This window comes from Strix uralensis, chromosome 7 (assembly GCF_047716275.1).
Source record: "Strix uralensis isolate ZFMK-TIS-50842 chromosome 7, bStrUra1, whole genome shotgun sequence".
In the NCBI taxonomy this organism is placed as follows: Eukaryota; Metazoa; Chordata; class Aves; order Strigiformes; family Strigidae; genus Strix; species Strix uralensis.
This window is the reverse complement of record NC_133978.1, coordinates 39,288,998-39,303,844: the sequence shown is the minus strand read 5'-3', so window position 1 is coordinate 39,303,844 and position 14,847 is coordinate 39,288,998. Positions and strand designations below refer to the sequence as shown.

The window sequence follows — 14,847 nt, the reverse complement described above, 5'->3', positions numbered from 1 at the left end:
CAGGCGGGGCTATATTAGTTTTATTCTGGGGTAGAGTAGAAGGAGAAGAAAGGGGAAACAGAGTGCTTCTGCACCTGTACAAGTTGTTCCATTTTCAGCTGATGGACCTTGATGTGTTAGAAATTAAGACAGCAATAAGAGTTACAAATTTTGTTAGAAAAATCTTGTTCTTTGCTACTCAGCACAGTCATTAGAAAAAAAGTCTAGGTTTTGATCAATGAGAGTCATTTCACAATCACATCCCTATACAGGCAAGACAAGCAAAACATCAGAAAAGTAGAATGCTATGAACAGTTTCTTCACTGATCTTCCCAGTTTCTCATATTCCTCTATTTTGTTTCAATAATAATGCACAGAAAGTGCTGTGAAGGTAGCAGTATTACACTTCTGCTGATTTGTTTATGAAGCACATCTATGTCAACGAAGTTTCAGGAATACTATAGTTATGCCCAGCTGTCCCCTTAGACACAACATACACACATGTGCAGAGTAAAGCTTCATCTCTTTTTCAAAATTAGCTATAACCAAACTTTCAAGGAAATCAAATTGCTCTATTCTGACCAGTTACCTCTGAAAGACAAATCAAAGAGGGAAATCAAATACTAACTCTGTGGACATGAAGTAGCTGATGCTCTCATAAAAACAAACAAACATACATTAATATTGCTCCAGAAAAAAATACTAAGATAACTGAGGTATCCACACAAACTTGTGGTCACCTACAGCTCTTACAATGGCCACAGTTAGCAATATTTTCTCTGCTGCCATAACAGGAATAATTTTTCTGTAGCCAGCTATGCAGAATCATGCCACAAAGGACACGTAGATTTTCCCTTGCCATCTTGCACATTAAACCTGCTATATGGTAAATTTTAAAGATCTCAACTTTTATGAGCAGCTCATGAGAAGTTTCTTTCCCCACTGCCTCATGCTTCAGTTAACCTGAAGACAAAACTAACAGGAAACTGAATTTCAGTAACAAACCTTGCTACATGAACTGAATCTTTCAAGAAAACCCTTAAAAAATCCAAAACTTCACTTACACGTATTCGATGAACAGACTTGTATTTTTCTGGTACTGATAACTCTCCAACAGATTTGATTATAGCCACTGCTTTATTGTCATCTGGTGGATCAGAACTGTTACTGTAAGAACCGTTTTCATCACTGTCAGGCATTTCCTCCTCTTCCTCGCTATAACTTTCATCAGAATTTCCATTGATAGGGAAGTCTGTACTGTCTTCTTTTTTAGGTTCATCCAACTGAAAAAGCTCTGATAACATGTAGTTTGCTGAAGCAATAATCTTTTTAAATAAGAGAAAAAAAATAGTGTTTTCAAGTTAAATTTTTCTTGAGAGGCAACATCAATATTATTTTTCTTAGAATTAGGAGTAAACAGTACATGCAAGTAAGCATTTGATAACGTGTAAATACAACCTGTACACACACACATATACAATATGACCATATGCTTGAGCACTGAATTTTTAACAATATTTAAGAAACCAATCACTGCAGACATGTTGTCATCTATCCGTGTATGTGCATGCAGCCCTGCAATCAAGCTTGCCCACACTTGGTTTCACAACCCACCTTACAAGGGCTGTCTCCTGTTTGACAAGTGAGGGTGTAAAAGTAAAACTGAGAATACAGGCCACCCAGGGCTAAGACAGCTTTGTTTTTTTCCTTTAAAGGAAAAATAAAAAAGGGAAGCTCTTGATCTCCCTATTTACTTCTTTTGAGCGCCACCTGAAAAAACTCCTTGTTTATTCACATCCTTTGAGTTTTACAGATTCTCTCAAACTGCAGCTCTGCTGCCTTCCAGATAAGCTTTTACCTTCTCCACTTTTGTTCTAATTCAGGCAAGAAAGGTAAAATCTGCCATAAGAAAAAAAACCAGCAGCTATCTTCTTAGTTGAAGATAAGGAGATATTTACCCTTTCTTTTCTCTGGACTGCTGTCACATGGAGAAAAATGAGGAAGTAATGAAAGCTCTGTACTGGTAAGGCTAAGCATTCAGGGGTCTGCACTTTATTCCTTCCCCCTTCTTCAGTTTATTCCTTTAAGTACTTTAATACTATAAACTGCCGGAGTTTCAAAATGCATTGATGACTGAGGAGATATTAGATACATGCATTTAAAAGCTATCTTTTAGCAGCAGCAACATCCACAGCACTAAAAATTTAGAGCAGCAATTTCAACTTCTTGAAAACAAAAAAAAACCCCCAAACCTGACAACCCAAATTAGATTCTAATTGAAACTCAAGAGGTCAAACCAGACACCAGGGCACAAACAGCATATACTTGTGGAGGTAATTGTAGCTTGCTTTTTATAGCAAGAAAGGAAATAAAACTATACAGTCAGTCAAGAAAAATAGAACACACACTGGTGACAGCCTAAAACAAACTGCATTCCCCCCTGTTTCAGTGTGGTTTTATAAGAAGTCTTGAGGCAAGAGTTTTCAGCCTCATTTCTTGCCTAACTGCACTACGCAGTCCTGGGCGTATCACTCCATAACCTCCCCTTGTTCCACTCAGAAGAGAAGGAACATGAACACCTGGAAGCCAACCTGCTCCAGCATCAGACTACGACAATGAAATGAGATACATATATACGCCCTACAGGCACACACTTTTTCCCCTCTAAGAGCAGAAGTGCTTAGAGAAAAAGGTTATTTTGGAACTATAAAACACTAACGATTAAGCTAGTAGAGAATGATAATAATAATCCTTACAATAAATGTTAAGCCCTTCTTCTTCTACCTCAAGTTTACTTGAAGACTGAACTCTTGCTCAGACAGCTCTCTCACTCCTACCATGAGGAATTTTGACACTAAGAGATGAGTCAAGTTTGCTAAGAAATTTAGATCAGATCCAGTTTAAAAAAAAAAAAACAAAAACCAAACCCAACAACGCAAAACAAGCACACAACGCTCATACATGCCTTGAAGTGACCTGGTTTTGGGCACCTGGTCCCTGAATTGGAATGAACAGTTTTACATCAAGTGCTTAGGCCGCACCTTAAATTACTGACTCCTGTGTAGCTCCAGGATTATGTAAACACCAAGTAATAGCTTTCAGGCTTGAACTTTTGGATTTAGGCACCTTAAGAAGGATCTGGCTGCCAAAAGACTTGCATTATTGCTTCATGCACAGAGTGATTATGACAGGGCATATATTCTAAAACACATTTTTACAGTGAAATCTCTTGCTTTCAAGATGCCTTTTTTCCCCCCCAAATGCTGGGTGACAGTTGAGTGAAGGACTTGCAGTTAACTCCCCTGAAATTCACCTTGGGGATATCAACTCCTGCACTTCCTGAACATTCTGAATGTAAAACAGTGTCAAGAGTAATTTCTAAAAACACAGCAATAGGGTAGCTGGGCAGTGGGGTGAATAAAAAAAAAGTAACAAAAAAAATTGTGCCCACATTCCTTTCTTCCACTTCCCAACATCCTCTCCACTTCTGACTGTTCGAAAAAAATATTACATTTAATGCCACTGAAGCCCTCTATTTGGACAGCACGGGTACTTACAGTTCCTGGTTCTGGTAATAAAGGGCATGTTTTGGCTCCTAGTTCTGCTGGAGTTTAGTAAGACCAGACCACACGACAGTCCAGCAATTTCATACAAAGAGAATTGAGACAGAAGTTCTCCCCGGTAGCGCTGCTATACCATGTAAGCTATGTTAAGTAACTTTCCATCAGAAAAAGGAACCTTTTGGTATTAGACATTTGGCTGAACTGCCAACCAAACAGCATCTTACACTTCTTGGGTATTTTTGGAGGGCTTTTTGCAGAGGTGTTACAGAAAAAAACCCAGAAAACTAGTTATTCTACCAGGTTGTTTTCTGAACCAATATACAACTGCTGAGAAGGCAAAGGAGGCCACCACTGTGCAGGGGTATGAATTCAATTAACCAGCTCAAAAAAACACTCTCTCCTGCCCTACTAGAGTTATTTATGGAGTTAAAAATCCCATATACGAAAGGGAAAAGGATTCAAGCCTAATCAAGTTTAGAAGAGAATAAAACCCAACTGGTAAAGAACAAGTATTACCTGTTCTAAAAGCTTGTGGCTCACAAGAGGCAAACGAGAGAAGGATCTTATGCAAACAAAAAAAAATAATTTTTAAGAGCTTCTAAGTAGGATTTTGAGAGCCTTCCACAACTTTAATAAGTATTTTGTAGATTCCTTCCAATTTAGTTAATATATGCCATGTCACATCCTGTAATCCATTTTAAATACAATTCTGATTTTTCACACATTTTTGGGATCAATTTTCAGTTGAAAACAGTTTAAATGTATACCACCTTCACGTAAATTAAGTTATATTTTGGATTAGATTTCAGCTTCAGCATTTCATTTTGAGATTTAGGATATGTTGCCTATAAACAGTAAAAATGTAAAGCTACCACGTGAGCGTACCATAGCCTACATAAAGCAGCTCCGGCCCAATCAACTACCAAGTCTCCTGCAGTACCGAGTTTACTTCTTTAGTTCAACAAATTGATACTCCCTTACACCATTCTGAACCTACAGATTTCTCAGTTTAAGACAATGAAGAGATTGTGAATAGACTTGGTCAAAATCCCAATGAGAATACAGCACCTCCATTATCTTCTGCAGCTATATGGGAAGCTAGTGCATCTGGTAGCAGTAATACTTAAGGTCAAGACATACACACCTTCTTTACCTCCCTAATCTTTAATAAACTACTTATCTTTCAGAGCAATTGGATTCCTGTTTTTCCTCAGAAGAGAATCATGTATCTAGAACAAAAGGAGGTCAATACAGCTTCATCTCCTTTTCATGTCTTATGGTTTCTGGAAGTGCAGAGCATCTCAACGTACCAATGGCTGATACAACGGACTAATGAAGAGACCAAGACTTTGAGGTTCTGTTTTCTCACTCTCCCACCCACCAGGGAACAGCTGAGGTTGGAGGGAAACCCTGGAGACTGTCTGACCCTACTCCCATGTTCAAAGTATATTGCTCAGGACGGTGTCCATACGAGCTTTGAGTATCTCAAAGGATGGAGACTCTATAACCTCTCTGGTTGACCTGTCCCAGCATTCAATCACCTTTAGAGTAAAAATGTTCTTATAGTCACATTTTACAATGTCTAGCTAAGGTCTGCTTCAGTGTCTGTACAGCTTCCAAAAGGGCTCTTCGGGAACGAGAGTAAAAGAGCAAACGTAACGACAAGTTCCTTTTTAGAGCAGGACAGAAGACTCGTGCAGCAATGAGGGTAAGCGAAGGCTACTAATTTAAAAAAAAAAAAAAATAGTCCAGGCCTTCTTTAAACATAAATCAATTTCTAAGTTTATAAATAAATTTAAATCCTCTCCCTTGCAAAGGGAGGAGGAAGTACCATGCAAAATATTACCAGGTGTATTACAAACACAGCACTTCTATTATATTTTCACAAAGCTACAAGAAAACAGGTAATTCTTACTTGAGGATGTCTGCCATTGTCCAATAATTTAAGACAATTAAGGAGCAGTGTTCTGATAGTGCCATAGTGTTTTTTGTTCTGGTTTTTCTTCAGCATCATATTGCAAGCAACTCTAAAAGAAAGTTGAACAAAATAGTAAATCCCGGAAAATTTTTTTGTGCTAGAAGAAAAAGCTTTAAACAATACTAGTGCAAAGGTAGATCTCCCAAACTTTATGGTGAGTCTGTAAGACTTATTCAGCAAGAGTTTACAGGGAGAAATGGTGAAAATGAGAAAGTTTGTTTTGATTTAGGGGGACTGAGGCTTACCAAGCTCACATGTAAAAGACTTTCGTTTCATGCATTTTCACTTCATCATAATTTTTAGTCTGTATTCTTAATAGAACCATACCAAGAACTAATTTTTACAACAAAAATTATAAAAAAGCCTCACTTGTATAGAAGAATTGCCACTGGCATTGTAAAAGGGTTTTGGTATTTGTCTTCTGTCTCTTCACAAAGGGTGGTTAGGTCATAGAGCTTTACTATATCACTCCCACTTGCTGAAAGATAAGACCTTCCATTAATCAACATGACATTAACATAAATCTTTCCAAATGGATCTAAATCTACTCACCCTTAAATAACCAATAAGTATGTCCTTCTTTGGTGCAATTTGATTTCAGAAAAGATAAGATATTTTGAGCAATATCTTTTATCACTTTGGTAGAAAAGTTAGAGTTTTCCAAATTGGGAATATCTTCAGTCTTGATCATTTCATATTTCTGCAAGGAATGTATGTTAATACTCAAGATTAGGAGGCTTTTGTGTAACCTACCCCCCCCCCCCCCCCGCCCCAAATCTATAAATCAGTATCTCTCTATCAACTGCTAAAAGAAACAAAGGCTACTATTATGAAACAGTGTCATGAAATTGAGTTAACTTCTATGGTTTTCTTTAAAAGCAAGCACATCTTGATTACATTACTCAATAAAAGCTTTAAAGATGATTCACTTCTGTGACAAACATGGTCAATGGAGAAAAAAAGGCGACAAAGAAATGCTGAAGGTGCAACGTCTACCTACTCCTTCAATGAAACCTAGTCAGCCTAGTAAGCAACTATATGCTACCAGGTACAACTCAGCTGGTATGCATGGTTTAAAAAGAAGTTTAAAAAGTATGCATCTATCTTGCCAAGTGAACACTACAGATTTTAAGATGCAAGAAACTGATGTATTTCTGCTGCTACATTTTTTATTTTTGCTTTCCCTCATACATCAGGGGAAGAACTAATCATGCATGCATGGAAGGGAGGAAAAAACCAAACCACAACACTATTTTTGGATCTCACTTGCAAGCTGTGTAGATGCTTCTCATTCTGCAATAAAGGATTTTTGTAATCTTTTTGTCAGAACAGTAAAACCAGACCTGGAGCAACTTCAGAAACTGAAGAACGGATTAACTAGGCATAATGCAAAGAGCCAGACTTACCTGAACAATTCCATTAACATGAAAGCACATCACAAGCTCTGGTACATTGCATATTAAGTTGTCCAACCAATAGTCAATTCCTGTTAGCACATTTATTGGCTTGTTGTTATCCCTAAAGACAGATATTTCTAGTGTTATTTAAGCCTTTATTTACTCTTCAGAAAAACTGAGGGATGTTTACTAATAGGATTTAGGTTTAAGTCACCTGAGATTGGATGGGTACTAAAAAACAATGATTTGTTTTATAATTAAACATACTATAAAAATAATTGTTACAAAGAGGCAAACAATGTTATATCAAACAAAACAGATGTACTGATCTCTCCAATGGAATACACTCAGCAATTTTGAATTTCTGCCTACACTTATACTGAAACTTCAACAAGTTTCAGATATCACGCTATTACCAAGATAATAAGTACTCAAGAACTTCTAAAGGAATAGCAGTATTAGCTGCAACTAATTATAGCAAAAGCCTTCTCCCAGACCTTCCAAAATTCCTTACAAAGCAAGGTACTGTTAATTCCTAGGTGTCTCTTAAAAAGGTGACAAATACACCAAACGAGTTTCAAGTTTTTGCTCATTCTTTGCCTATGCATAGGCAGGAAGACAATGACTAGGAATCAAGTGATCTACGTAAAGTATTAGTGAACAGTAAGACAGTCTGAACTTAAAACTACTATAGACACAAGTTTTAAGTACTTATGCCCAACTAGTAGTTATTGAAATTCAGAATCCCAGTAGGAGAAACATTATTGCCTTCTTTTATAAAAGTAGCAATACAGTGAATTTAAGGACTAGATGTATAGAGATGTTTTAACACTCAACATTCACACTGAAGTCAGGAAAGCAAATAAAGATTTAGTGAGAGAGACAGAAAAATCAGCAAGGCACAAGTCCCAGTGCAGTGGCACAGCATTGGGACTGCTTGTTTTCACACACTTTACAATGCCATCACACCATTTAAGTCGAAAGCATGAATTTTATTCTTTAAACTGCATGTAAAAATTAAAGAGTTAACCAAACAAAATGCAGATAGCTAAGCAGGAAGCAAAGCAACACATCAGTCAAGGCTGCCATATATTTCTCATTAACTTCAAAACTCACCTGAGACGCAAGCTCACAGCAGGGTATCTCCCACCTCCAAATATAGGCATATTTGATCCTACTAACATGTGGATATCTTCAAAGGTCCACAAGATATTACGAACAAAGTCATTTTTAAGTCCCTTCATTAACAGAAAAAAAAAATCATTCTATAAATCACTAATATAAAAATTGTTGTCTATGACATTCTGTGGAATTATGAGAAAGCAAGAAGCAGAAGCAGCAAATAAAAGACAGCACACAATGAACTATGCTACGCATTCACATTAACTTAAAAAGACTGAGATCACAGATGCCACAAAAGCTACTTCTACAGGGGACTTAGCTTTTCTTAGTTCCAATTTAGACCAAATTTTAAAATGTTTGATTAAATTGGGGGTTCAGTGTTTGAGCTCAAATTTCACATATAGCATACCTGACTGTTTTCCCCGTCATTGAACAAAGTAGTCAGGTTTTGTTCTTTGGGGGCTGAGGCCACATGCCCCACTATATATGAGGGTTCAAGAGGCACACTTCCCTGGGAAAAGCACAAGGATAAGGAGTGATTCTCCTGCTGAGGTAAAGTTAGGCCATTAAAAAAAAATCTGAATAACAAAAGCATATAAGGGAAAAACCTTTACCCCTAACATCTTGAAATAAATAGGTATTAAACTACAAAATGTCTCTAGTCAGTGACTAGAATGCTCCTTTTCTATATCTAGTACCAAAATTCTGTACTTTATATTCCCAGAGGCTTTGGAAAGGAATCAAAGTTTTTACAGAAGTTCTTTACTACCCCAGGGTCAGCACCAGATTATCAGTCTCCAAAAGTAAAACCTCTATCCTGAGGTCTTATTTATAAATTAAAGAAAATGACACTGTAAAAAACACACAACAGCTTCTTTATGATAAAGAGTTTGCTGTATTAGGCAATAGTTCCTGAAGAAGGTGGAAGAAAGAAGTTGCCCTTTTTCTAAAAGCTTTCAAGTACTGAAATACTTCTCCACTTTAGAATATTACTACACCACAACACGTGCAGTTACAATTGCATGGATAATGTAGTTTAGAGCCTTCATAAGTTAGCTGACCAAATCATCTGGCATACCCACTGGTAATACTAAGTGTAACTATAGCAACGTTATTATATTTATGTAGACTGAAAACAACAGATCTTTCAACCTCTCAAAAATTTAATCAATTATTCAAAAAAAATCACAGAAATTAACAGTTTTCATAAATAAGCTTAGGCATAGACTGAAACCCTGCATTGGGGTCTAATACTAATCATATTTTGTTGCATAATTACTATATATATATGTATGTGTCACTTGTGCAATCTCATGGCAAGTGTTTGTAAATGTTGCTCAAGCGTTTTGCAAACATTTTCAGAGATCTTCACTTTCCTCTTCCCCTAATAAATTCAGGGCCACACCAGAATCATTTTAATGACAGATTTAAAAAGAAAAGGCCAAAACCTTAAGCTTCCATACACACCTTCTGAATATCAGATTTTTCTATTTTTGGGTAAAGTAATTGATGACTACTCCTAACCAAATGCTTTGTTCCTCAAAAATGCATAGATAAACATGTATTTACTATTACAGTGACAGGAAAAAAAAAATTCTGAAATTTGGAGCTCTGAAACACTGGCATAATCTAAACTGCACTTACTGCCAGGTCCTTCTAATGCCTGAGTTCATTTCTCTCAGCAAAGAATACTGCAGCAGCACCTCTGAAAAGCCTTCAATACACCTGTCTCTACAAAAACTAAGGTGCCATTGAAAACATTGTATACACTAACCTGGTTAGAAGCACCTGGATCTTCAGATAACGAAGAAGGCATTTCAAAAGGAGCTGGCCAGGAGGCCCTTCCTGCTTCATCACTCTCACCTGAAACAGGACCCTCCTGGTGCTGTTTTGAGGTGGAAGGAACAGGCTGAGCAGCTCCATCACCATTAATGCTGACAAAGCAACGTTAAAAATTTCGTATGACAATATGCAAACAGAGTCTATTTTAGAATTGTTATATTTGATGCACTGTTCTTAAGCAATGACTCTGACAATCAGCAAGAAGATCGCTATAGTGGCAAGTTGCTCGAAATTCTTACAATATTACAGCTGGTGTCAATCTACCTTGCACACTGTAAGCTGTTCTTCCCTCAAACTCAGTTCTCAGAAGGAATATTGAGATATGCAGTGAATTAGGTCACACGATTTTATACTTTAATACTTCAATTTTATTCTAAAATGCTTCAATTCCCATTAAAAATATTTACATGTTATTTCCCAATCTCATCCCTCCATTTCTTCTGTGTAAATCAGTAAACAAGTAAGACAGATCGCAGTGGAATTTTAACATTTACTGCAAGACAAGAAATCAGGCAAAAGCAATGGGTACAGAATTCAAGATTCATGCAGACATAACGTTACCTGTAATACAAAAATTTTGAAAGTATAGCCTTCTGGTACCAATGTTCTTTACTCTTCTTTTTCCGTTGCCACTTCTGATCAATCAGCCTTTGGTAAAACTCTTTCAGCCATGTCCAGTCCCCTGTCTAGGCAATATCATAAATAAGAAATTAGTATTGAGAAGCACTGGGATGTAAATCAAGTGCCTTATTAACTTCTGAATACTCTTCTACAACAACAAAAGAAACCCTGAAAATAACTTCATAGCTAAAGCCTTGGTCATTTACTGAAAATGGATCTTAATAATAAATATATAATAATAAACATCAGCTGCAGTTTGTGGGTGAACCAAATGCTGCAGAATAGCAGCATATGCTTCACAAAGACATTTTGATCTCGCATGTGGGCCTCAGGAATTTTGAGACATACATGCTTTCTTGGGGACTACACTATTCTTGAAATAATGCACACTGACTACATAACACACTTAAAAACCAAATGGTTAACCTGAGATGATCTCATGAAGAGTTCTTGAATATCCAGCTCATCCAATAAGAGTGTCCGCCCAATGCGATGTACTGCCATGCTCACATGTGACTTGCTATAAGGTATCTTCAGAAGTTTTTTAATATTCTTGCAGGAGAAAAGAGAACAGACATAGTATTCAATATAATTAGGAAACTGTAAGCAAAGAATACACTACTAACATTGGAGAGGCATTGGCTGGTGAATAAAACCTTCCTGTGCCAGTGATTTTAAGGTCATTCCACAAGAAGTGGAATTTGTTGAGGTCAGAGAACATGAGTGACAGTGATAAAGAGACCAAGTAGTCGGTATAAACCGCATACATGGTTTAAACATGATCTCCCTTTGGATCATCACAACCAGGTATCACCAAAAGTAACAAAAAGAAAAATGCAAGTGGATGGTTTGGATTTTAAAAGCTTTCTCTTCACCACAGGAATACCAACATTTTGTCAGATATCCAGAGGAATCTGGACAGAGATCTACGTCTGAATAAAAATCTGCCAAACATCAACACTAAGACTCTAAATGAGCATGTATGCTTCCTCTTCTGAATAGCCTCATCCGAATGCTACAGATATTACCAGCACCAAAAAAAGCTGGCAAAAATCAGAGGGAGGAAGAAGGTTGGAGGGGGGCTATCTCTTCTAGATAAGCATAGAAAAAAATAATCTTGAGTAATAATTTACATCAAAAAACCCCAAGTTCAAACACACAAGGCAACTACATTGAAAGACTGATGTGCTGCATTCACTAAACCACAGGTTTTAGCTGAAAAGTATTTGTAGAAATTCATAGGAAATATGACTTCACCTCTACATTTCTTATTCAGTGATCAAAACTCCCTTAAATGACAGAGCAAAAGTTAGGTGACCTGTTTGTGTTTCACTAGGGGATCTTTTCTTCAAAGGACACAAAGATGACAGAAGCCATCTCAAAATAAGGTTTATACAACATAAGAGTTTGAATGATAGAACTTAAATATACATACCTCTGAATCAGACACAACATCGACATCATTTCCAACTGAGTCAATGAAGTCATACGCCATCCCAAAGCTATTTAGAAAATATTACAAGACAGATGCAGTGTGACATTAGAGACCTGGTTTTTTAAGCTTACTAAAGCTTTGAAAATTTTTTCTTCATCCAAAAAAAAAAAATCTAACTAAACATTACCAGGTGTAATGAGATCTAAAGTTAATGAACAAAATCATTTCATATTTACATTCTAGAAGTTTTTCCAAGATATCTTTGGAAGTGCTTAGATCCAATTTCAAAACGTTCTAAACGGTAGTTTAAGTTTTGCTGAAAACAAGAAAATCAGAACTATTTAAAGTGTTTTTTAAGACAGCTATGGGAAATTAGAGACATTGAGTTTGAATTTTTTTTTAACACTAAAAACAAGAACAGTTTTTCAAGGAGTTTCTCTTTAAGGCATTAAGCATATTAAATACTTTCATTTTAGCAGCAGTCATTTCATTTTACCCCTTATTTATGTTTTCTAAAACTGGCCTACACATAACAGACACATCCTTGTATCTTCATCCACCCTCATTAAGGCCTCTCTAAACTACAAGCTATTTAGATCACAATATTTCAACATACAGATCATTCTTTAAAATTAAACCAGATATGGCTATAATCCAAATACATGATGTGCAAGTGTCCAAAATTATACTTTTGCTATTACCTTTATAATACTGACACTAGAGACAGAGAGATTATCAGCCTCTATTTAACAAACAAATATCTAAAATAAACAGGAAATATTCATGAAGCCCTGAGAAACATGTTGCTTGGCTCAAAAATTTACATCTCCTAAAACAGATTATGAGGATTTAAACACAGACCCTCCACAAACTGTGAAATTCCATTACCTAGTTGACTTAGTGCGAATTTGCTTGTTCAGCACAGGGTTTAAGCTCCTATTTATAAACACTCTGAACTCAACTCATCCAAATACTTAACATCCATACTGAAAGGTAACACTGCTTTTTGGTTTTGCCCTTTATTTCATCTTCTGTGTTCACTCTTGACATGACTAAAAATTTCTTTTACCATTAGTTAGGTCCAGTTTCTAAAGATCTAGAAGAGCTATAAATTGGCTCTGTAGCTCTCAAGGGGAACCACTTTTGTTCCATTTTCACCTTTTATCAAAAGCAGAATGGCTGGCTGAACCAGTCTAGTTTGATTTGGGCCAGCTGACAACAGCCAACCAGTGAAGAACGTGAAGTCAGTTTGTCTCAGGCAAGGCGTCAACATGTATTTAGAAAAAATAGTGATCAACAGCATTACCAGCATCATTAATCATTTACAAAGAAGACAGGATTATAGCATATAGGTAAGAACTAAGGATTAAAAAGTAGAATGAGAACGGTTAAGAAAAAGCGATAGCTAGTTGCTATGGTAAAGTCTTTCACACTTTGAGTTACACAGCATCCAAGATTACTGTTAGAATTATTCTTAAAGGCCTGAAAAAACACAGCCTGCTGTTATTTACCTTGAAAATGGTTTACTTTTTTTGTTGTTGCCAAGAATGGTTGTCCCTGCTGGTCCCAGCTTAGCGCTTTCACGTAACCAATTGGCAGGTGGAAGTTTCAAGTCCGTTTTCTCCTGCAGACGGGCAAACGCTGCTTGCGGGGGGGCAGAGGAGTATTTCACCACAGCACTGCTTTTCACTTCATTGCCTCCAAGAAACAATACCGACCCCTAGTTTTCAAAGGGAAATTAGTCTTTTATGTATAAAATCAGAGCAATTAAAGTATCAGACTTGCTCTGTGGTAAGCTATTTTTAATGCTAAGTGACCTAAGCCTTGGCATTCACTCATCATTTCCTCCTGCACCTATTCACGAGTATTTGAGTTCCCCTAACTCCCAACACTTGCGTCAAACATATGCTCCACTTTATAAGGATGAAGTGCTATTAAGGCCAGCTCCACACGGAACGTGAAATTACTCAGAAAGGTTAAAACTAAAATATAAGTCCCACTAACACCGTGAAAGTAAGTGTTCACTAACCAACATTAAAGCTAAACACGTTTCTGCCTTAATAAGTAAGCCTTATGACTGCATATTTCTTTTCAAATACAACAAAACACAGCTGTCACACTTAAGAGCTTTGAACAGATATATGTGTAAGGGAAAAACAGATCCACAGGATACTCGTTATGTAAATACAATGCCGCACACTGCACTTAAGCATAACAACAGAAATACTACTTCCAATTAAAGCTTAATCATAATTAGTACGTTCCTCCAACCCTGACAATAGCATTCCCTTACTGGCCAAACTAGAAGGAGGATACACGCCTATGAGGAAACGTAAAACATTCCTGGGGGCTGCGTTTACAGCCCCGCGCTCGCCACCGGGGCACCGGCAGCCGCCCCCCCTCCCCGCACCTCAGCCCGGCCCGGGCAGGGTGGAGTGTGTCCCCCCGCCCCTCACCGCCGTTACCTGCTTGGGCTCCTCCGCGTCTCCCCGCAGAGGGGCAGCAGCCCCCACGCCGCAGAGGTCCTCCATTGCCCGCCCGCCTTGCGGGGCCGGCCCGGGGCCGGCGGGGTACAGGCCGCTGTCAGCGCCCGCTGCCGGCGGGGGGTGGTGGGGGGGGTGTGAGCCCTCACGCCGGGAACAGCAGCCTCTCGCGAGATTTCCCGAGACGTCCCAGGAGGCGCCGGGGGCGGGAAGGGCGGGCTCTGGCCAATAGGAGAGCGCGCGGGGGGTGGAGGGGGTGTGGCGCGCGGCCGAAGTGTGAGGGGAAGGGCGGGAATGGCGGGTGGCGGTGAGGCTGTCGGGATGCTTCTCTCTCGGTTTAGGTGCTGGTTTGGCTTTTCTGGGCAGCTCCCGGCCTCCAGGGCGCTGAGCCGAAGCGGGTGGTTGTGGTGGGGCTGCACCACCATTA

At 38.2% G+C, this 14,847-nt stretch overlaps 1 protein-coding gene across 4 annotated transcripts in view; it reads right to left on the bottom strand.

The window, feature by feature from the left end:
- The window catches only part of EDRF1 (erythroid differentiation regulatory factor 1), a 28,348-nt gene extending 13,779 nt beyond the window's left edge, over positions 1-14,569 (bottom strand). For 3 of the 4 annotated variants that reach the window (XM_074875523.1, XM_074875522.1, XM_074875524.1), the window contains exons 1-13: positions 14,403-14,569; positions 13,449-13,657; positions 11,938-12,004; positions 10,929-11,054; positions 10,443-10,567; positions 9,814-9,973; positions 8,449-8,550; positions 8,034-8,155; positions 6,927-7,038; positions 6,073-6,220; positions 5,890-5,998; positions 5,458-5,569; positions 1,044-1,304 (exon numbers count right to left, since the gene is read on the bottom strand). In XM_074875523.1, coding sequence (XP_074731624.1) covers positions 1,044-1,304; positions 5,458-5,569; positions 5,890-5,998; positions 6,073-6,220; positions 6,927-7,038; positions 8,034-8,155; positions 8,449-8,550; positions 9,814-9,973; positions 10,443-10,567; positions 10,929-11,054; positions 11,938-12,004; positions 13,449-13,657; positions 14,403-14,468 — 1,719 coding nt within the window. In that variant the 5' untranslated portion in view covers positions 14,469-14,569. The remainder of the gene's footprint in view (positions 1-1,043; positions 1,305-5,457; positions 5,570-5,889; positions 5,999-6,072; positions 6,221-6,926; positions 7,039-8,033; positions 8,156-8,448; positions 8,551-9,813; positions 9,974-10,442; positions 10,568-10,928; positions 11,055-11,937; positions 12,005-13,448; positions 13,658-14,402) is intronic. The other variant, XM_074875525.1, reaches the window with a different exon arrangement.
- Between the last annotated feature and the right edge of the window lie 278 nt (positions 14,570-14,847).